Here is a 22,909-nt window from a genome sequence, read left to right as displayed (position 1 = left end):
CTCCATTGACCTATAAAGAAATGAAAGCTCACAGAGGTTCTGCAATGGGCTCAGTCACTGTAGCAAACGTGGAATCAGAACATTAATCCCAGGTCTGAGTTCAGAACTCAAGAGTTTTTCAGCTGTTTTCATACTGTTTTATCCTCTAAGATTAAGAGAGAATTCTTGCAAGGATATTAAACCAAACAAGGGGTGTCACCCAATTCCAGACTGATAAAAATATACACTATGGTATATTTAGAACATGTTTCAGACATATAACTATAGGAACATTCTTGCAATTTATTCACACAACAGGCAAATTAATAAATTCATAGGTTTTCCTCAGAGTTTAAGAACATTTTTTTTCTTTAAAAAGATGACTTCTAAAGTGTAGTGCAAATTTTTTTTTTTTGTAGAGACAGAGTTTCACTTTATTGCCCTGGGTAGAGTGCCGTGGCGTCACACAGCTCACAGCAACCTCCAACTCCTGGGCTTAGGCGATTCTCCTGCCTCAGCCTCCCAAGTAGCTGGGACTACAGGCGCCCGCCACAATGCCCGGCTATTTTTTTGTTGCAGTTTGGCTGGGGCTGGGTTTGAACCCGCCACCCTCGGTATATGGGGCCGGCGCCCTGCTCACTGATCCATAGGCGCCACCCAGTGTACTGCAAATTTTTTAAAAAACAGTATTCTAAATAGTATTTGTAAATAGATTTGTTTCATTGTTCATTTTTGTGGGCTTTTAAACACTGAAAGCATTTTCATTAACGAGAAGGCAGGCCAGTATAAATCACTACAAATGCTGAATTAGGAATGCATTTAGGTACAGGAAGATTTATTACTTTTATACTGAATTTCTGAAAAACTGAAATACTTCAGTATGAGTAATAAGATATAAAAATAGTCTGAAGCTGGGTGGGGGTTCACACCTATAATCCCAGCTGTCAGGGAGGCTAAGGCAGGAGGATTGCTTGAGCCTAGAAGTTTAAGACTAGTCTGGGAAACATGGCCAGACCCTGTCTCCAAAAAAACAGAACAAAACAAAACAATCTGAACCAGCAGCACTTTGGGATTGGTAGCATATGAAGTACTCTTACCTGTAGCCACACCTTAGACTTGGTTTTATTTTGCAAGATTAGTGGCACTTGAGACTTAAGGATGATTTAATAGTGGTAAAAAGAACTCACTGCCTGCACATGAATAAAGTTTAAACCAGCAGCCAGCCTGACTGTCTACCAAAGAGCTACACGAAAGTTGCTGCCTTCTGCCTTTCTGTTCTTCTGAGTTGACCACATGGCCTGTCAAACCAAGAGCTTCCAGCATAGAACCTCACCACATTTCCTTGAGTGAGCCTTTCAAGCAAGGTGTTGGCTTATTGTATTTTGAACAGACATGTGGGATGACTATACTTATTTGCTAAAAATGCCTACATGAATTCACTGTGAGGTTGTACTAATGTCAGGATTCCATGGTGGTGGGACAGGTGCCTATGTAGGCTACCACAGTTGGCCACTGCAACAAACTCTGGAAGCCTTCACTCCATCCAGTTACCTCTGATGTACTCCCCAAAAGAATTTCTATTGACCTACTTCTCATGAATAAGGGCCACTTAAGAGCGACACATGCATGGCTTATATTCAGGTAAAATTCTTAAAATAAATCCTCTTTATACAATGATGTGCTTAGCAAACTCTCCCTCCATCCCCACAAAAATGAGCCATTTACTCCCCAGTTGCATAAATTTACTGTACAAGTGCAAATTACTGTCCTCAGAGTCTGAGATACACTGTTGTACTTTGTTTTGTTAGGGTACTGAAGTCTTCAGAACTACTTAGTCCTTCCTTTTGTTTTTGTTTTTCTCCACTAAAACCAGTTATGTTCAAAGGTGGAGTCACCGCCCAGTGTGTTTCTGGGGTAATGAAAAGTGCTCAGTCTTCTGGTATTGAAGATTATTAAAAAGTTTTAATTACAAAAGAAAAGCCAAAGCTCCAGAGAAAAGCAAAAATGTCTAAGGTCAGCAGCTACCGTGGATTTACATTTCACACCTTTAAAAAGAAGTGTTCAAGTTCAGAAGGTCAAAGAGTTACATTTTAGCTCTGCCAATCAGGATGAGATACTACCAGCCTTTCATCACACTTCACAAATCTGGAAAGTCTTTCACCACCAGCAGACCCAGGAGACATCATCAGATAAAATATCAGCACATCAGACAGTTTATAATCTCAAGATGTTGGATAATGTTCCAAATGTACTTTTTTCTTCCTTCTTTCAACTGACAAGAATGCTCACAGTAGACAGCCTCCAGGCACATGCTTCAGCATCAAAACACGAGACATTCTATCCCTCAGTGTCCACAGATGTGCTCGTGACTCTACTTAAGTTACTACCGCCTTAAAAGTCTTCAACTGGGACATGGATGATGAATTAAAGTTCAGGGAAATGCTTTCTTCATCCATCTGGCAGCTGATGACACATTTACTACTCTTTATTGCCTATCTGTCCCAAAGAAAATGCTGTGATTTAAGCATAGCAAATATTCCAGCAGGGAAAGTTATCAGCTAGATCGAAGGATGCAGAGGAAACAGAAGATTCTAGGCTGAGGTCAAGGAGAAAATGAAAAATCAGAAAGACAGGGATTACCAGAAGAAAATATGTCAGCAGTAGCGGGACTTTAGGATTGGAGGAGGAGAAATAAGAATAAGCAGGGGGTGATCAGTTCAGAAAACAGAAGGACTGGAAGGAGAACAAAGCAATAAAATTAACAGGGAGAGGCTGGGGGTTGTCAGAAAGGAGGGTGCACCGTAAGTACGGGGAGGACAGGAGGAAGGAGCAGGGGTGGCCCAAGGCAGGAATTTTGGGGGGCTGATAAAGAGAAGAAAACAAAAAGAAGACTGGTGTGGTTGCCAAACTCCCAAATGACTCCCAGGAGCCTCATCTGATTTCCATGCCCTTGTAAAGTCTCTTCCTACACTGAGCTGGGAATGATAATGGGGTCTGGCTCCCAAGGGTAGGTCACAGAAAGGGGAACTTGTGTATGGCACTCTCTTTCTCATCACTTGGTTCTGGGGAAAGCCAGCTGCTGTATTCTGAGGATACTCAAGCCGACCTATGGAGAGGTCCACAAGGTGTAACTGAGGCCTCCTGCCATTAGCCAGAACGTGAATGAAATCCCTGGGAAGAGGCTCCTCCATTCCCAGTCAAGACTGTGGGTCCCTACAGTCCTAGTACGCCCCTTGACTGAAACCTCACAAGAGATCTTGAGCCAGAACCACCAAGTTAAGCTCCTGAATTCTTGACCCACAAGAACTGTGTGAGAAAATAAATTCTTACTGTTGTTGTAAGGTGCTAAATTTTAGGACAATTTGTTCCTAACAGAATCATTTAGAGATGACTAAAAGGATCAGACTATGTGGACAGGGCAGGAAAGCAGAAATGAAGGATAGAGTTGGGAGGAAAAGTTGGTAATAGAAAGAAGAAGTTGGGCAGTGCCTGTGGCTCAAAGGAGTAGGGCGCCAGTCCCATATGTCGGAGGTGGTGGGTTCAAACCCAGCCCCGGCCAAAAACTGCCAAAAAAAAAAAAAAAAGAAAGAAAGAAGAGGTCATGAACTCTGGAGTCTGCCTTTTCTCACCTTCTCTTTCCTTCTTGTATACACTGCACATATTAATTTTTTTTAAGTGAAACTTCCTTCATGTGACAACTGAATCTGGAAACCCCAAGGTTTACAGTAACAGAATAACAAGGCTATTCTACATGTTTTCTTTATATTTATTCAATTAAGCTCCATGGCCCATGCAGTCAGTCCTATTAATCCCCTTTTCATAGATAAGGGGTATGTGCCTTGCTGAAAGGCACACAGCTTGTGAGTGGCCAAGCCAAGAGCAAATCCAGGCACTCTGCCTTCGCATGTTTTAATCTCTAAACTCTGCTGTATCTGCTTTCATATGAGGGCGGGGGTGGGGCATGAAGTGTGCTCTGGGCTCCACTCTGCTGGAGGCTGGCTGTGTAGCTGCACACTAGGGGGCATGTTTCCACCTTAATACTCTGGTCTAAGGAGAAGAAAGGCTTTTGTCTTGGTCTCCCCCCCCTTCCACCCCCAACCCCAGCTTAACTGGAACAGACTGGAATGGTTACAGAAAACTCAAGGAGAAAAGGAAAATAAACATTAGTGCTAAGGAGCTATGCACCCTTGTAACACAGGCCGAGCACAACTTGGCATGAATTGGCCTCCGGGCCCACCCTGCCCAGTGCTGGCTGCAAAGGCAGCTTGGGGCCACTGTGGTGAAAGAGGCTGTGTCTGGCCCACAGAAATGCCTCCTCCCTAAGTAACATCACCCCAAGGGGTCCTGCCTTTCAGGAAAGCCAGATTCCCTACCTCTAAAGCAAAATAAAGCCAAGTTCTAAAACCTAGCTAGGGACTAAATTCTAGGGAAGAGCCGGTGGCCACGGCCTTTAGGAAGTCATTTTGTGAATTTTTGGTCCATGTTGTTTCAGATTATATGTTTATGGGCTGGCCTTGCTGTCACACTGTGTTCTTGGTGCTGGGGGGGGGGGTGTTCATGAGCACGAGCTCTGGTTTCAAATCCCGGCTATGCCACTGTACCCGCTGTGGGGCTTCCCTCACAACCCCCCCATCCCCCCAGATAATATCATCTCATAAGCACAGGATGTATCCTGTGCATCCTCTGGGCCTGGACTACACCATGCTGCCAACCTTTGCCAGCCTTGACAACACTCGCTCCCCTTCTGGCTTCCACAGAAAACTAATAACCCTAACCTTATGGTGAACCTCATCATTTCATGAAGTTTTATGGGGTTAGTGAGAAATGCTGGGCACAGTGTAGACTGTTTCACTTTCAAAGATATCGATTAGCAAGCTCTTCCCCCAAGGCTCCCAGGAAGAGATGCAACTGGGCCCTCTTCTTATCTTATCCACCTCCCTCTACCCAACCTCTGCCCAACCCCAGGATTCCCTCCATCTTTTCCCACACTGCCCTGCTTGTTCTCCCAATCTCTCACCACTTTTCTATGCAAAGCATGTGTGCAAATCTAAACCCAAGTCCTCAGCAGCAAACCATCCTCCTGCACTGGCCCTTCCTCAAAGACCAGCACTGCTTCTCCAGAACACTCACACAAGGTTCCTCCTGGAGCACTTTGAAGCAGGCCCACCAGTGATGGGGAGAGTCAGACCACAGAAGCCAGAGACCCTGCAATGGCCAGACTCCACCAGCCACAAGAGCAAGTCACTTCACATCTCTAAACCTCAGTTTCTTCTTCTGTAAGATGAAGACTAAACTGAAAGACCTGAGACTACTTCCAGTTTTCACATTCTGTGTCTTAGCTAACTGCCGACAAAAACTCTTCTTTGACCATCAGTTGGGCTCTTCCGAGTCCTCTGCTTGACTAGGCCTAACCTTGGGTTTCCCTGGCTTTGCAGACACCAGTTTGAACAAGAATCCTGCTAAGTTAAGTCAGGGAAAATCTCCCACCCTTGGTACCTTTACCTTGATTTTAGGTCCCCCTGGCTGTTCTTAGCAATAATCCCATCAAGACAAATTAGCCAGAAACTCCTTATCACTGATGTTTCCTCTTAGTAACCTTCATCCACTGACCCCTACTCTGCTCCTTTGTTATAAATCCCAGTGTGTCCTTGTCAGAGTTGGAGTTGAGTCTGAGACCCCCTTGCAGTGGTCCCTACACCCGTTGCCATAGCTCCCCTTTAGAGAAAATTTGCCTTACCATCGTTTTTTTTTTTTTTTTTTAAATAATATATTTTTATTCTTACATTCTGTATTTTTGAGTTTTCTTTTTTTGTTTGTTTGTTTTGCAGTTTGGCCAGGGCTGGGTTTGAACCTGCCCCTTTTGATACATGGGGATGGCGCCCTACTACTGAGCCACAAGGCGCCACCCTGCCTTACCATTTTTTTTTTTTTTTTGTAGAGACAGAGTCTTACTTTATGGCCCTTGGGTAGAGTGCCATGGCATCACACAGCTCACAGCAACCTCTAACTCCTGGGCTTAAGCGATTCTCTTGCCTCAGCCTCCCGAGTAGCTGGGACTACAGGTGCCCGCCACAACGCCCAGCTATTTTTTGGTTGCAGTTCAGCTGGGGCCGGGTTTGAACCTGCCACCCTCAGTATATGGGGCCGGCACCTTACTGACTGAGCCACAGGCGCCGCCCTGCCTTACCATTTTTAACAAGTATCAGGAATAACTACCTTTTTCTTTACCAACCAAAAAATGATAATCAAGGTAAAACTAACTCTCAGTTGTCCTAATGTCTTTCAGTTTTAGGTTTAAAGGGCCTTAATTACGTGGTCACTGCCCTATTTTTTAAACTCTCATCTGCAAAAAATTATTCATGATTTGAAGTTTTGCTTCTGCTACTTGGTTTGATTCAGTCCCTCAAAGAACATAATCTTCCACATCTGTATATGAAGGTAGCAGAGTTGTCTTCCTCACAAGGCTATTAAGAAAACTATGAGGACTTTTTCTGCAGAGAAAGGATACTTCGGTATTTCGTATACATTTTTCAACACGTAAACAAAAGTGCTACTAATCTCTGATCAGAGATCAAACTTAATACATGTCATCCTCTTTTCCTTCTTAGTTCTTTCAATGTCCCTACCAAAATGTAAGTTCCAGAAAGGGGCACAAATCGGGGAAGAATTGTTAACAGAACAGCAAATTCTGCTTAACTTTGATTTAGCCTTGCTTAATTCTCTGGTGAGTAAAACCCACACAGTAAAAAACCCATCAATGCCAAAATCCCTGTCCTGGCAAATAGGAGTCATCAACTCTTGCACATGCCGTCCTGGCTTTTTTGCTTGCTTTTGTCAATTCTCTTGATTCTTTGGGAAAAGATTACTCCAAGGCATGAAAGCATCTAACTAGGACACATCATGGTAAAGAGTTTCTGGCCATGAAAAACAATCCTCCATCGTCAGATATTCCCTCTTAATTGACCTTAATAAGCTATTTTAAATGAAAGGGAAGGGAAAGCACAGCACTCACACACAGTAATTATTGCAATTCTCCTTTTGTAATGTCACTGAACAGAAAAAATAATTCCATACCTTACAATGACATCAAAATTAGGGTCTTTGGTACAGTAAAGTAATTTGACTAAGATGCATTATTTAAAAAGCAGGTTTTCATCCCAGTGACAACATATACCACAGATTTTGGGAACTGTAATGAGAAGAAATTACCACAAGGCAGAACCCATGAGAATAGGCAGTAGTTTGGCATTGTGGCCTAAAAGCTGAATCAGAGACTCCTTTAGGTACTAATATTTCATGTAAAATTCAGTGATTCTATGTCAGCTTGAAAGTAAAAGGAAGAGAAAGAGACCCCTCCCAGCTTCTTGGATAAGTTTTCTGGCAACTTAGAAACAGTACAGTTGAACTCTGTTAAGCTGACCCCCTAAGGGTCTGTAACAAGCTGGTCAACAACAGAGGTGGCCACGGAAGGAACCAGGTCTACTGTGCTGACACTTACGTGTGACACGTGTCTGGTCTATGAAAATTAGGTCCACTTAGGGAGGTGGTCACTGTAGGGAGGTGATCCATTGTGGAGGATTACATGCCTAGCACTTTAAAGGTGAGTTTAAATCAAATATCTTTATTTTACAAATAAAAGAAGAAGACCCAGAGGAAGTCTCACAGCTATTAGCAAAGTCCACAGGCCTTAAGCACAGTGGAGGAGGAAGGGGTATCAGTGGAAAGAGCACTACTCTTTATTTCACTTATAATCTCATCCTCCTTTTTGACCAGTAATCAACATTTCTGTTAATCAATGGATGATCTGTCTTTCTCTCTATTGGTATCAATACATAATCCTTGAGTGCTTACTATGTGCAAAATCCTGGGGCTACTATAATAATAAAGATATACCTAACATAAAATTGTTAGCTATACCTAACAACTTCTCCTAACATCTCAAGCAAATACAAGTGATTATCATGTTTTTAAAATTCCATGACTTTTCACTCCACAAATGTAGGCGAGCTCATGTGAGGATGTGTGCATGTGTGACGGGGTACATGTGTGCATGTGTGAAGGGGCACATGTGTGCACAGAACATCAGTCTGTACTTCCTTGAAATGGTTTGCTGTCCAGTCCTTAAGTTGGGGTCTCAATGCTAATAAGCAGCACCAACTGACCTAGTGGCCACAACCGAAAAGGAGAATCCTGGGCTTAGATCTAGGAAGAAAGATGAAGTTCAGGTTATGAAAGGGTAACTAGAAAAGGAGAAGCGACCTTGACCCAGAGTAAGCAGGGCCTAAGGAGCCTCAGCTGATGCCCTCACACAGCCCTGGCCCTGGTTCCCAGCCCTGCCTGGGGCAGTGACCTGGGGGAGAAGTACAAATGACATCTGTGGGGCTCACTGGAGAGCTCTCCTAGGTTAACAGTAACCAGCATGAGGAGCCACTCGCTTTTGCTTTAATAAATGATAAAACCACCAGAATTGGAAAAGAGGTGAAGTAACTTTTATTTTAGTTCTCTTGAAAGTTATCTTAACCAAAAAAATGTACTTCAATCTATTCTGGGGGAAATAAGTTTGAAAGAAAAATCTCTAAATAATTTATTGGATGTTTTAAATTTATGTAACTTTTCTTGGAACAAACAATTAAGAATTCCATTGAAATCATGTTATAAACTGACCTAAGCCAATTTAGTACTCCAGGAAAATGCCTGGTTCTTTTGATAAATACTTAGGTCACTTACAAAAGTTTTTGTTGGCCCTGGTGGTGTTAAGGTCCTTTTTTTAATTTGGAATTTTTTTTTTAATTTTCAGATTAATATGAGGGTACAAATGTTTAGGTTACATTGTTTTTGTTTCTAAACTTATAAAAGTTCTGATACCCGCTGTATTATGGTCCACAGTTGCCAGCTCCTTTCTGAGTCACCCACACAAGCTCCACCTTGCTTGGCTTATCACTGTTGCAGGGGGCTTCATTTGTTTCCGTGTGCGAGGATTTTACAGGTTTTGATGTCTGTGAATCTCAAAACTTCCGTAATGGCCCGTGTATGAGGAGCTTCCAATAATATTCAGAGATAGGTGAGAACTATGAACTCTGTACACTCAAACCATGACCAGCCTCAGTCCGCATTCCACCAAGGTACATGAGCAAACAGACACACAATCTCTCTTTTCCAGGGCAAAATTTTCTTTTTCTTTTCAGGTACTTATATAAGGATTATGCTAGCTCACTCTGAGGTACGCACAACATTCTTGGGGCAAGACAAGCAGATCACACAGGAACTCTCTGACAAGTGAGGGAGCCACAGACCTCACATACCTCCGTTCTGAGGTAGCGGGATGTCAGGCACGGCAAGTTCCCATTCCTGACTCATGCAAGGGTGGGGCTCTGACCATTCAGTCCACAAAAGAAAAGTATTCTTCAATGTCCTCAAGGCAAAGAAAACCTCTCAGACTATATTTGAAGTTTTTCGGCAACCAGCTTTGGAGAATACATTCCTAATGACGATGTATCTCATGTCAGTTAAACACACTAAGGGAACTGATTGATGTATACACATACATGGCACAGTGTGTGCTTCAGTATTCACAGAATACATTACCATATAGACAATCTGATTGTTTCTACCAAAACAACCCTTTCAATCTTTAATTATTTACTGCTATTTTACCAGGCAAGTTCTCTCTTGTATATTTAAATTTGGGGGAACTACTATGTAAAAGAAAACTTATCAAAATTTTGCAAATTTGGTTTTGCTTATCATTCCTCTATTAAACCAACTGCTAATCATGTTGATACTCTTCATACTAAGAGGACGCCACAGTCAGCACCTAAGGTTTATTTCTAAGTTCTCCATCAAAACTGAACATATTTTTCTTGTGTTACTACTTGTGGGTATAAACATTATTCTAGTTTTTCACTCTATTTTAGACTTTAACAAAGTCAAATTATGTTACCAAAATTAAAATCATGATTCAAAATAAGATTTTTTAAAAAATCATGATGTTCTCTAAGGCTTTAACATTACAAATTATTTTTATAATAATTAGAAAACAACTACTTACTGTGCTTTCCCACATTATGTTCAACCCTAACCACAACCCTGTATTCCCACTATAGAAGTGAGGACACTTCAGCTCACAGGAGTTGAGCTGGACAAAATTACCCCCAGACACATGATTCAAAGCCAAGTCTGCCTGGCTTCAAATCCTTCTCTTTCCTTTTTAACTTGTTACCACATCCTAACCCCTCACCAAATTAAACTACTAAACTATGCAACTAAAATAACTAAAATTACACAGGTATGCCACAAATCCGATTTCATACCTTTAATCCTCTGAAACTTCCTGGGCTAGTTGGCGAGGAACTGGAGGATTTAGTAGATTTAGGAGTGGAAAGTTGGCTGCTGGGAGTTCCATTAACTGATCGCAAGACAAGAAAAAGACAGAAGTCATTAAGACCCACGACTACCAGATCGTATGAAAATACTTAGTGCATGCATAACGCAGCTCCAATAAAACTTCAATTCATTTAAGCTCAAAGCAGGTGGCAAATCAGCAAAAAGCAAAAATAATGTGTTTTTTTGCATTACAGACAAAAAACAAAAAATATCAGACAAATAGTGAAACCAGATTTTCAATAGTAATTTCCCAACAGTGATATAAACAAATATATAAGACATCATGGATTTAGAGATATGAACAAGAAACTGTCCATATATCCTGCCTGCCCAAAATAGTAGAGAAATGAAAGCTGCCATATTTGTAATGTTTACTGTGAAGGCCATTTCATAACCTCCAATATCCGCTATCTTGGTGTATACCAACCCGAATAACCAAGACGTTCATATGGCTATCCCAAATCAGTTACACCATATTCCAAACACATGTTCTAAGTATGCTCTTAAGGGAAAAGTATTAGTACTTTTCCTTATAATACCTATTTATTTGCTTAACAGCCATAAAAGATATTCTTCAACTTTCTTTTCATCTAGACTACATATGTTTAAATCCTTCCCTTTTCTTTTCTTTACAGCATAACTTCCCCATTTCTTAGCAAACCTTGGTAGTTTTCTGTGTACCCTCTCCACACTTCTTTGGTTGAAAGCTTGATTTAGATCCTATACTAGAAAGAGTAAGGCCACTATTGTTAGAGGGGAAGGATAATTGCAGATTCTATATTATGGAATAGTAGTATTTGTACTACTTCAGAATGACTCATGCTTACTCCTAATCAGATCATTTGCATCCATTTCTATAGTAATTTCACAAAGCTGGTAGTTTACTCTAGTATTGGTATATGTTTTTCTCCTGTAAAGGGCATTTGTAATCTCTTTTACTATTAATCTTCGAAGGTTTTGCCTGAAGTAGGTGAAAACTGCCATTCAGGCTGGGGACAGTGGCTCACGCCTGGTAACCTTGACACTATTGAGGTGAGAGAATTGGTTGAACTCAGAAGCTCAAGACCAGCCTGACCACCCCATCTCTACTAAAAATAGAAAAATTAGCCAGGTGTTGTGGCAGGTGCCTGTAGACCCAGCTCCTCAGGAGGTTGAGGCAGGAGGATTGCTTGAGCCCCGGAGTTTGAGGTTGTTGAGTTACAGTAAGGACATGGCATTCTAGGCCAGGTAAGAGAGTAAGACTGTGTCTCAGAAATAAAAACACACTTTAAGTTTGCTGTGAGCTGGGACTACTTTTCTTTTTCCTTTTTTTCCCCTCCATCCCACACAGCAACCTGCACAGGTAACCAGTTCCTAATCAATAAGGACCATTAGCAGTTTGGCTTTCACTGGTATTCTGATGCCATATTCATACCAAAGACTCCCTGGAAAGGTGACAAGTAAAAAAATAAAGGAGAAAAATCAGCTCCTACAGATGGCAATCTCTGTAGCAAACCAGTCTCCCTAAAGAAACACCTGGGTCTAAGAATAGTTTCTTAACAAAACTAACTGCCAGGAATTTAACCCTTGTCAGTAACTACATGTCTGCATTTTCTCCCAAATAACCCTCATCCTTAAGAGATAATAGTCACATGTGAGTTTTTGATAGCATTTGAAAGGTTCTAAAAAATGTTTTGTAATGAGTAGCTCTTAATTTCACTTACTTGCACATTTCTCCAGTTTGAGGAGTCTGGGTGGGACGCTGGACAGTGCAAGTGGTGCCCCCCGCTCACCCCCCGACAGCCAGCTGGCACCTGCGTCACGCCTCACACCTCCACTATGCCCTGGATTTTCTCTCCCCAAATTTTATCTCCCTCTTGTCAACTCCAAGGGAAGAAATAAACTTGGGGGCTTTTTGTTTGTTTGTTCTCTCCGAATACTTTTTATCTTGGCAGACTACAAAGATTCATAAGCTATAACTGGAAACAAACATTTAAGACTTAAACTATGGAATCCACTTACACACTTGTCTTACCCAGCTTAGTATCTGTGTGTTTACTGCATATCATTAGCTATTTTTATATGTTTTGTTGAAGGATTTAGTCAACCAGAAGACTTCACTCAAAGAAGTACTTCTGTCCCAAGATTGAAAAGTACAGTATTATGTTTACAAAGTTACCAGCTCTCTTTGAAATTCCCATTAGTCCCAGGGAATATTTCCAATGGTAACAGGTATATGCTAAAGCAATCTGTAAAAGCAATACCCCTTCTGGGTAATGTAGCTTTATACAAAACTCTCTCCTTCCTGGTGGTAGGCAGAAGAAAGAAAACACATCAGAGACAGACTACTGTCTTCAGAATCATACCCAAGTCCCAGCAGCTGACTCCAGCTTTCAGTTTTCTGTAACTATAGCAAATGCTGAACCCACTTTGAATGAATCTCCAGTAAAGAAGACCATTTGCTCTCTGCAAGGAGATTTTAAAATCTCACAATCTCTACTTGACGAACTTAGAGCCTACTCGAGCCTAACTCAAATCCACACATGTACTCAGTTGGAAATTTTGTCACTGGAATGCTATGATTTTTCTTAATTTCTAAGCATTTCAAATTCACATTAAGAAGAATTGTTCATGGATTTATTAGGCTGTATTATGGAGCAGTTGGTCTGTACAAGAAATGTGACTATAATACCTTTTAGTTCAATATATTAACTGTCCTCTTTGGACCTCAGGGGAACAAAATTGAATTATTCACTCTTGATTCTTGAACCATTCTTCCTACCTTTATTTAATCATTTCCCTGCCGTGATAAGCGTCCATAAACATATCACCAAAAACAAGAGCTAGGGACTTGGCAAAAATCTACATCTACCATATGATTAGCCAAAGAGAGTGTATTTATGCAAATTTCGTATTATGTTTCCCAGTTTTAAGAGAGCATAGTAAAGGCTCGATGCCTGTAGCTCCATAGTTAGGGTGCTGGCCACATGCACGGTGTCTGCTAAACAATGACGACCACAACGATGACAACAACAAATCGCCAGGCAGGCATTGTGGCAAGTGCCTGTAGTCCCAGCTACTAGGAAGACTGAGGCAAGAGAATCGTTTAAGGCCAAGAGTTTAAGGTTGCTGTGAGCTGTGACGTCACAGCACTCTACCAAGAGTGACATAGAGTGTCACCAAGAGTGACAAAAAAAAAAAAGAGCATAATAAAATTTTAAAATCAGGTGAATGGAAGAGACATCTTCAGTTAAAAATACATACATTGTCAACTGTCATATTTGTAGAAAGTGTGTATTTAACCTGTAACTTTAGGGAAATAATATTTGACAACTAGAGAGATTGCAGTGCTGTCTCCTTGTATGTATAAGAAATACCTCCCAATCCTGCTCTAGCCTATGCCATTATAAAGTACTTTAATTCTAAGTTTAACGATTCCTCTAAACACACACACACACTTAACCCCAGGGCAGGAGAGGTGAGGACAGAAAAGTACCATTGCTTCTGTGGCCATTTTTGCATTCCTCCCCAAACTTTAGCCTTTTTTAGTAACAGAAGATTTTCCAAAATTAACTAGAGGATGCACCCTTTGAGGCACTGTGACTTCTTGATCATGCTGTATTTCCAACTATAACAGACATGCATTTGGCAATCTGCTAATGACAACTGGTTCTCTAAAAAAGAGGAGGCAGAAACATCCTACACATTGCGAAGCTTTTCACACACACAGATGTGCACAGGAGTAAAGCCCAATACATTCATGGAAATGAAGCAAAAGGAAACGGAAATGTGGCGAAAGACAAAACCAAAAGCCCAGCAGAGCGACAAAGCCATCCTAATCATGGCTCACCTGGGGATCTGGCTGCAGAATAGGCACTGGAGCAGTGGCCACCCCTCTTTACTGTGCACACGCAGTATACACAAAGCAGGAGACAGTGAGGAGAGTGGTTATTCATCAGGTCTAAACGTGTACACAGAAGAAGGGTAAAACAACCCGCCCTAAAGAAAGAGGTTAGCTACGGAAGAGGAACGGGCGAAAAGTAGAACGCCCGAAACACTCGGCCTCTCGTAAAGATCGACTTTTGAGAAAGTTTACATTGATAATACTTTCACACGTTCTAGATTCCCCACTTGCAAAATAATGGTTTTTCACGATTTTTTCCTTAATGGGAAATGATATTCTTAATTACTAAAACCAAACCCATAGATTCAATATATGGAAATACTTATGTTTTTAATTTTTTAAAATGCCAAAGAAGTTAAAAGTATGACACATTGATAGGCTTAAGACTGGAAAGAAATTTAATTACAGGTAAGTCTGACTACTTTCTCAACAGTGACTGCTACACTTATGTGGCTCAATGAAGGAAAGGCCGGGGGGAATCTTTCAAGTAAATGCGTGTCTGTGGAATGTGGTGTGTTTGAAACAGTAAGAGTTAATGTTAAGAAAATAAGTATCTACAATCATATAGGAGTATACGGTGGTCAAAATGTGAAACGCCTATATGTAAATACAGGAAGACCCTAGAATCATCAGGCTGATCCCAGAACAAAAACACACAGATTTTTTTGAAAGCATTATTATACTCTGGGACACAGACAACATTTTGGTTTTAAAGAAACCATATTCCCTATATGCTGTTGTGGAACCTGGCTCCCCAAGAGCCGGGAAAAGACAATTAGTTCATAATAATTAAAAAAAAACTAAAGGAAAATGATCTGTTCCTTCTATGACCATCTATTCCTTTTCCATTAACTACCTGAAGCTGGTGATTTGCTGCGTCGAGAGAGCCCTGGGCTTTTGGATCCAGAATATTTAACAGCTGAGGATCGAGAATAAGACGACTTCAAGACACGGCATTCTAGAAAGGAACAAAAAAGCACGTTAAATAAATCTAGTTTAAATACTGAATGAAAGGAGATTATGTGTAATTGTAGCTTACTACCTAAAAGCTTTACATGATCATTTCTCTATTATTTTTAACGTAATGTACAAAGTAATGGTTCCAAAAGTACATCTGAGGTTTTCTTTAGCCAAGCTACGCACGTACATCACTTCATTGTTCCAGAAGGAGCTCTCAATGAACACAGAAATCCCCATGTCCTAATTTGATATATACAAACATCCACAGTAACCTATGTGTGCCCAACTTTTCTTATTTTAATCAGCAACAGGGATAAGCAAATATTACAACATTGTTATCTTCTCCACTTCTTGCTTATTTTATTTCGAGAGGTTATGAGACACCAACTTCTGAACCCCTTAATTTTTTGCCTTCCCAAAGTATGAAGCATCAAAAATAAGGAATCCAGCTTTAAACAATTACTAGTCTTTCCCTAACTGGCCAAATAGTGTTTAGAGTACCAGCCATAATTACAGCTAAAAAACTGCTTCTAATGTGAATAATTAAGAACTAGAGTTTGGGAGTCACATAGATTTTGGATGAATCATGGATTTCACATTTGATAAGTGGGGTGGGTACCCTGGTGAGATCCTAAGCCTCAGTTTTCTTCCTTATGAAGCTGGGAAAGATCAAAATATGCTTCAAGGCTTGCTATAAGGATTAAATTGGATAACACATTGTCTGTAATTCACTTTAAAATACTGCAATTCATATAGGAAGATTAAAATGTGGGTTAGTTTTAATCTGTATCCCAGGGACACTACACTGGCACACGTGAACACAGAATCAGGAAAACACACACCAAGGGAAGCTAGTTAGCATGTGAAAAACGAATCCAAACCAGGGGTCCTCAAACTTTTTAAACAGGGGGCCAGCCTCAGACCATTGGAGGGCCAGACTATAGTTAAAAAAAAAAAAAAAAAAAACTATGAACAAATTCCTATGCACACTGCACATATCTTATTTTGAAGTAAAAAAACAAAACGGGAACAAATACCATCACACCGCTGCATGTGGCCAGCGGGGCCGTAGTTTGAGGACCCTTGCCAGTGGTTCTCAACCTTCCTAATGCTGCGGCCTTTTAATACAGTTCCTGTGGGTCTAGACAGAGGGAGCAACTTCTGCTTAATTAGCTTTGTGGCTCTAGAATTGTTAAAAAGCCGGTGTGGTGTGGTGTGGTGTGTGGATTAGTTAGCAGCATCCTTAAAGGCACCGCCATTCTTTTGTGAACAGGATTGGTGAATATAAAGAGCTAATAACCTAGAACTTCCTAGGGCTAGGAAAGGAGCCAGTCCTGCATCCAGCTCTTACTAGATGATTTTGTTATATTAACATTGAAAGGATATGTAATGCAAGATGTTATGAGAAGCCTCAAGGACAAAGAAGGTATCCACATCATCAAGACCACAACACATGTTAAATAACTTTTTTTTTTTTTTAATCTTTGTCTCTTTAATAAATCTACCTGTGTCAGAATTAGGTCTGAGACTTGCTAACACTGTAAAATTTTACCAGGTAATGGCAGTCACATAATAATACTATTAACGAGAATAACAAAAATAGCAAGGAGACACATACTACTTATGTGACAGGCACCCTTCTAAAGTTATGTTAATCCATTTAATCCTCACAAAACCGTACAAAATAGCCATTAGTATCCTCACTTTGCAGAAGGTTAAGTAGCTAGAGAGCAAGAGGGAAGACATGAATAGCTCTCACCAACCTCCAACTACCGGAAACCTTTAACCCCACCACCAAAAAACTACAAATGATCCAATTAGTTTAGGTAAATGCCTGACATACACCCACAGCACAGAGTACAATGCCCAGTCATACATAGTGAGTGCTCAACAAATATTTTGTTATTGTCCTTGTGGCTCAGAAACCAATAGCCCAAATGATGGTGCTTTGACTGACTGAACCCCTCAGTCTCTTTGACCTCCTCCCAAACAGGATGAAGACTTCCCAGGGAGAACAATTGTGTTTTTTTGTTTGTTTGTTTTTATAGTTCCCTTCCATAAAAGACTGAGGAAGTAACCACACCTGGGCAGACCCTTTCTGCCCAGGAGAACTATTTAAGAGTTAATATCTGTTCCCAAATCCATTCATTCTCCTAGGTAATCCTTTAGTGCCCCTAGGCAGAACTCTTCTCCCCAGTCCCATAACCTGCTTTGCCAGGGTGGTCTACAAACTTCAGAGACCTTTTCCAGAGGGGGCAAAATCACTCTGTGATTCTCCCTGTGTATACGTGTTGAAAAAATGTGTAAGCCTGGCCAGGCACAGTGGCTCATGCCTGTAATTCTAGCACTCTGGGAGGCTAAGGCAGGTGGATTGCTTGAGCTTACGAGTTCAAGACCAGCCTGAGCAAAAAGTGAGACCTTCGTTTCTACTAAAATTAGAAAAACTGAAGCAAGAGGATCACTTGAGCCTGAGTTGGAGGTTGCTGTGAGCTATGACGTCACAGCACTTTATCCAGGGCAACAGCTTGAGTCTCTGTCTCCAAAAAAAAAAAAAAAGGAAAGAAAGAAAAGAAAAAGAAAAAATATGTAACCCTTTTCCATTGGCAGTCCTATGATTTGTTTGTATCCCAAGAATCTTTACAACTTAGAATGTATTTAGTTTCAGTGTCTCAACTTCCAAAATAACTACTGACATCAAAGATATATTATGAGACTAAATCTAAAATTAGGAAAGATGTAAAATACAGAAAAAATGCATATTTCACTTAACCTGAATCACACAGGAATGAGGGAAATCATTAGCACAGGTAACACAAAAAGACTTTCCAGTGGTGTTACCAGCCTAAAGTAGGGCCAGCTCAACAAGATAATACAATATAGAAAACCTCAAAGAAATTTGGCAGAGATGAAAAAAACACAGAAGGCTGGGCGTGATGGCTCAGGCCTGTGATTCTAGTACACTGGGAGGGCGAGGAGGCAGGATCCTTTGCGCTCAGGAGTTCAAGACCAGCCTAAGCAAGAGTGACGCCCCCATCTCTACTAAAAATGGAAAAATCAGCTAGGAGTTGCAGTTAGCCCCTTTAGTTCCAGATATATATATATATATGTAATAGAGAGAGAGAGCGCGCACGCGCGCAATTAAATCAGTCCCCAAAACATGGCCAATTTGATATAGTGTAACAAGGAAGTTTGTTATCAAAGAATGCATCATCTCAAATTTTTTAAAGTCTATCCCTATATTTACTTGGTAATATGTTTATTCTGGACTGTCAGAACCACTACAACTGAAAGTGGTCTACTATCCATCTAATTTTTTTAAAAGCCAAATTTCTACATTTAAGAGCGAGACTATATTTCTAAAATCCTGCTCCTCTGTAAAATGTTGTGTGTATGATTTTACCTCATTTAAAGCTGAAGTTGACTTCACTATCAGATAAAATAATCACTGTAACTGAAATAGGTTTAAGGTAATCTGCGACAATAGGGGAAAGCAATGTTTCCAGAATAACATCCAACATCATTGAGATTGTCGGTAAACAGTTGAAAACCATTGGCTAAAATCAAGAAAAGAGGATTTTTTTAATTCCGCCTACGATATGACCATATTTTTTCTCAAATGCAATCACATGTATCACAGGTCCCTTAACAACGAGGACATGTTCTGAGAAATGACATCAGCAGAGAATTTCACGCACCCAAACCTAGATGGGATAGCCCAGTACCCGTCTAGGGTCTATGGTACAGCCTACTGTTCCTAGGCTACAAACCTGTACAGCTTGTGACGGTACTGAATGCTGTGGACATTTGTGAAACAATGGTATCTGTGTAGCTAAACAATGTACTCAGCCCTACTATGAAACTAATTTATGGCTTTCACATGAAAGCTATAACCAAGTTATAACCCAGGAATATGGGGAAGGGGAAGAGGGAGGGGAGGGAAGGGGGGAGGATGGGTGGAGGGAGGGTGATTGGTGGGATTCCACCTACGGTGCATCTTACAAGGGTACATGTGAAACTTACTAAATATAGACTATAAATGTCTAAACATAATAACTAAGGAAATGCCAGGAAGGCTATGTTAACCAGTGTGATGAAAATATGTCAAATGGTCTATAAAACCAGTGTATGGTGCCCCATGATCGCATTAATGTACATAGCTATGATTTAATAATAAATTAAAAAAAAAACTCTTCCAAACAGAAAAGGTATGGTAAACATATGGTATTATAATCCTATGGGACCACCATTGTGTACAGAGTCCATTGCTGACCAAAAGGTCACTCTCTAACACACTGCTGCATATAAATAATGTTATTGTTTTCTTAAAAAGTTGCAGAAAAGCAATGAGGTAGAAAGAAACCTCAGTCAATTAACATCAACAATTTGTATCTTTTTATCTATTTCTTTATGCACACACATCATGAAAAATGGACAGCTAAGTGTTTCAGGTTCAACGCAATCCATGCATTTATGGTGGCATAGCCAGCCACCGTCTGAAGGTGTGTGCAAAACATTTCAGAGGCAGAAATCAACAAGAGATGGAAATGAACTGCTAAAAATGAAAACTGCTTGTATAATCAGCCCCATGAACAAATTTCAATGACCCCCTATATAAGTTTCTATAATCCTCTCCCTTAACTAAGTACTTGACCTTTTGAATTGTTTCCAACAAATGGTAGGTTTTCTGCAAGACAAAAAAGCTGAGATTTTGAAGGTCCCTGGGCATAGTTCAAGATCTACCATCCCCCACAAGCTGCACCTGATACATGTAGCCCCTGGTTAGCTGACCTGCACCCCAGAGCACAGTCCTGCTTTAGAGGCCCTGGCAGTGGTCAAACAGATTTAAGCAGCTTCTCCCGTATTCCCAACAAGATATCTGTCCTATTTAAAATTCCTTTCTTTCTTAGCAATCCTAGTTGTCTCAATAATTGAAATTTTTGTGTAATGACACAAAAATGGACATGACAAGTGGACCTAGATCAAACCCCCCTTGCAGTTTTCAACAACACTGGAATTAGGGGTTGGGTTTTTCTTTTTCTTTCCTTTCCACTTTTTTAATAACTAGGCAAGTGCTTTCATGTCATTCTCTATTTTCTTTGGCTCAAAAAGAGTACTGCCAATGCCATCTGTCTTTTACACATCAGACCTCTTCACATGCACCAAGTAGCTAAGTCCCAAGCCTTCATTTCAGGAGTTACAAAGATGGCCAATGAATTGCCTTACCGCTGTGATCGAGGACAAAGTCATCTTGGGCATAACGGAATTTTTCAGGTCCACATGCAATAAAAACATCATCATCACCAAAAAAGTCTTGCAGACAAGTAACCTGAAAAAAAAAAAAAAAAAGCATGTCCAAGAAATAAATTAGAAACATTAGAAGTGAAATCAAAAGCAAAATTAAATACATTTTTAAGCCTCAACTACAGTATTGAAGTGAAATAGAAAGCTCTTCCTAACATCGCACTCTATTTCCAAGCATTTTCACACACTTTCTCTTGAGTTCAGAACAACAGTGTGAAGGGTCCACAGTAGGCATTGATATTCCTGTTCTGGCCAGCCTTTTCCAGTTCTGGCCGGGTGTGGTGGTTCACACCTGTAACCTTAACCCTGGGCGGCCAACGCAGGAGGATCCCTCAAGGTCACTTCTTTGAGCGAAAATGAGACCCTGTCTCTACCAAAAACAGAAAAAATGTTGTGGCTGGGGCAGGAGGATGGCTTGAGCCCACAAGTTTGAGGTTGCTATGGAGCTGTGATGATGCCACTGTACCCAGGGTGAGACAGAACAAGACTTTGCCTCAAAAACAAAAACAAAAAAATCCTGTTTGACAGGTGAAGTTGAGGGTGTAAATGTGAACTTAAGTGATTTTTTTTTCCAGGGATCCCAATAATTTGGTGGCAAAGATGGGGTTGCTGAGGCCTCTGCTCTCAGTTGAATGTTCCCTTCTATTCTGGCTGTTCTCATTACAACCCCAGTTCCCAGCTGCGTGACCTTGGGCATGACGTCACCGTACCTCTGGTATAGTGCCTTGGGTTGTTTTGAAGATTAATACATGAAGACTACTTGGAACAGTGCCTGGCATGTAAGTGTTCAATTTATTGACACTCATCTCTATCACCACACCACCACCATCATCATCAGAGGAAGATTTACGATGAAGCTAATGAGATATAAGCTTTTAGGCTCTTCCAAGGATTTGTACCTAAATGTATGGTCTCAATTTCATGTCCTTTTTCTTCCTTTCTTTCCTTTCTTTCTTTCTTTTATTTCTTTTTTTGAGGCAGAGTCTCACTATGTCACCCCTGGTAGAGTGCCATGGCCTCACAGCTCACAGCAACCTCAAACTCTTGGGCTTAAGCGATTCTCTTGCCTCAGCCTCCCAAGTAGCTGGGACTACAGGCATCCACCACAATGCCCGTCTATTTTTTGTGGCAGTTGCCATTGTCGTTTAGCTGGCCCAGGCCAGTTTTGACCTTGCCAGCCTTGTGTATGTGACTGGCGCCACAACCACCGTGGTATAGGCACCGAGTCCCATATCCTTTCTTCAGAAAGGCACTACTGTCTACAATACCAGTTTCAGGCCTTACAGAACCTGGATCTATCTTAGGGAGAACATTCATCCTCCATTTATCCCAGTGGTGACAAGAACCATCTTCTAGGATTTGGGACATACACAGATTCTATTTTTACCTATTTACCAATGGGCTATATGATTTCTTTTCTAAGAAGTACTCCATTCCCAATCATAAAGTGTTTAGAAGAACCGCATTGCTTTACTATTAGCAATCTCAGTAATTTCTTGAATCTTCCTGATCATTATTTAGCTTTTTATTGGAACAAAAATAAACCTCAATATCGTTAGAAAACAATGTTGTAGAGAAAAGACAGTGAAGCAAATACAACGTAGATTACTCAGATCACAGCACTTCAGTGACCCGAATGATGCACATTTTTCAATGCCAAAAGGTTGACTGCACAGATGACAGTGGGGTACACAGGATGCTGCATGCTTGACCCAATTCTCATTAAGCAAGATGCAGCTTCTGCACTTCACTGAAATTCAACTCATACTACCAGGACTGAGGCCTTTAAGAACATCATCCCTGCTAAGCCTGTTTCTGTCTCCATCAGTGGTAGCATGTACCCCTTCATCCACACTAGCCTCCTAGCAGTCATCCCTTTCTCCTTTCCTCACCAGTCCCTCAGGGCTCCTCTTTTTTACCTTACATGGTTCTCAGGTATTTTCATCTCTGCTCTTTTTTGTTTGTTTGTTTTTGTTGTTTTTTAGAGACAGAGTCTCACTTTGTTGCCCTCAGTAGAGTGCTGTAGCGTCATAGCTCACAGCAACCTCCAGCTCTTGGGCTTAGGCAATTCTCTTGCCTCAGCCTCCTGAGGAGCTGGGACTACAGGCGTCTGGCACAACATCCGGCTATTTTTTTGCTGCAGTTTGGCCTGGGGCCAGGTTTGAACCAGCCACCCTTGGTATATGGGGCCGGCGCCCTGCTCACTAAGCCACAGGGGCAGCCCCTATTTCTGCTCTTTGGTTAAGGCTGTTCTCTTTTCTTGCCTGAAGTCCTGCCATTGCCCTGTAACAGGTGTCTTTTCCCACCCGTCTCGTATTCCACTACCCATTGGGATCCGTCATCACTGTTCTTCCGGCGCCAGGGTGACCACACACCTATTACAGCCCTCGGTGGCTTCCTCCC

General features: G+C 41.1%; 1 protein-coding gene across 11 annotated transcripts in view; it reads right to left on the bottom strand.

The window, feature by feature from the left end:
• The window catches only part of DCLK2 (doublecortin like kinase 2), a 289,567-nt gene that overhangs the window by 162,227 nt on the left and 104,431 nt on the right, over nt 1–22,909 (bottom strand). For 8 of the 11 annotated variants that reach the window (XM_053582556.1, XM_053582545.1, XM_053582573.1 and 5 more), the window contains exons 3-6: nt 20,429–20,531; nt 15,102–15,203; nt 14,192–14,242; nt 10,290–10,384 (exon numbers count right to left, since the gene is read on the bottom strand). In XM_053582556.1, the coding sequence (XP_053438531.1) occupies nt 10,290–10,384; nt 14,192–14,242; nt 15,102–15,203; nt 20,429–20,531 (351 nt within the window). The remainder of the gene's footprint in view (nt 1–10,289; nt 10,385–14,191; nt 14,243–15,101; nt 15,204–20,428; nt 20,532–22,909) is intronic. The other 3 variants (XM_053582598.1, XM_053582526.1, XM_053582535.1) reach the window with 1 other exon arrangement.

This window comes from Nycticebus coucang, chromosome 1, assembly GCF_027406575.1.
Source record: "Nycticebus coucang isolate mNycCou1 chromosome 1, mNycCou1.pri, whole genome shotgun sequence".
NCBI classification, from domain to species: Eukaryota; Metazoa; Chordata; class Mammalia; order Primates; family Lorisidae; genus Nycticebus; species Nycticebus coucang.
The sequence above is the reverse complement of the archived record's forward strand: the minus strand, read 5'-3'. Positions and strand labels throughout refer to the sequence as shown.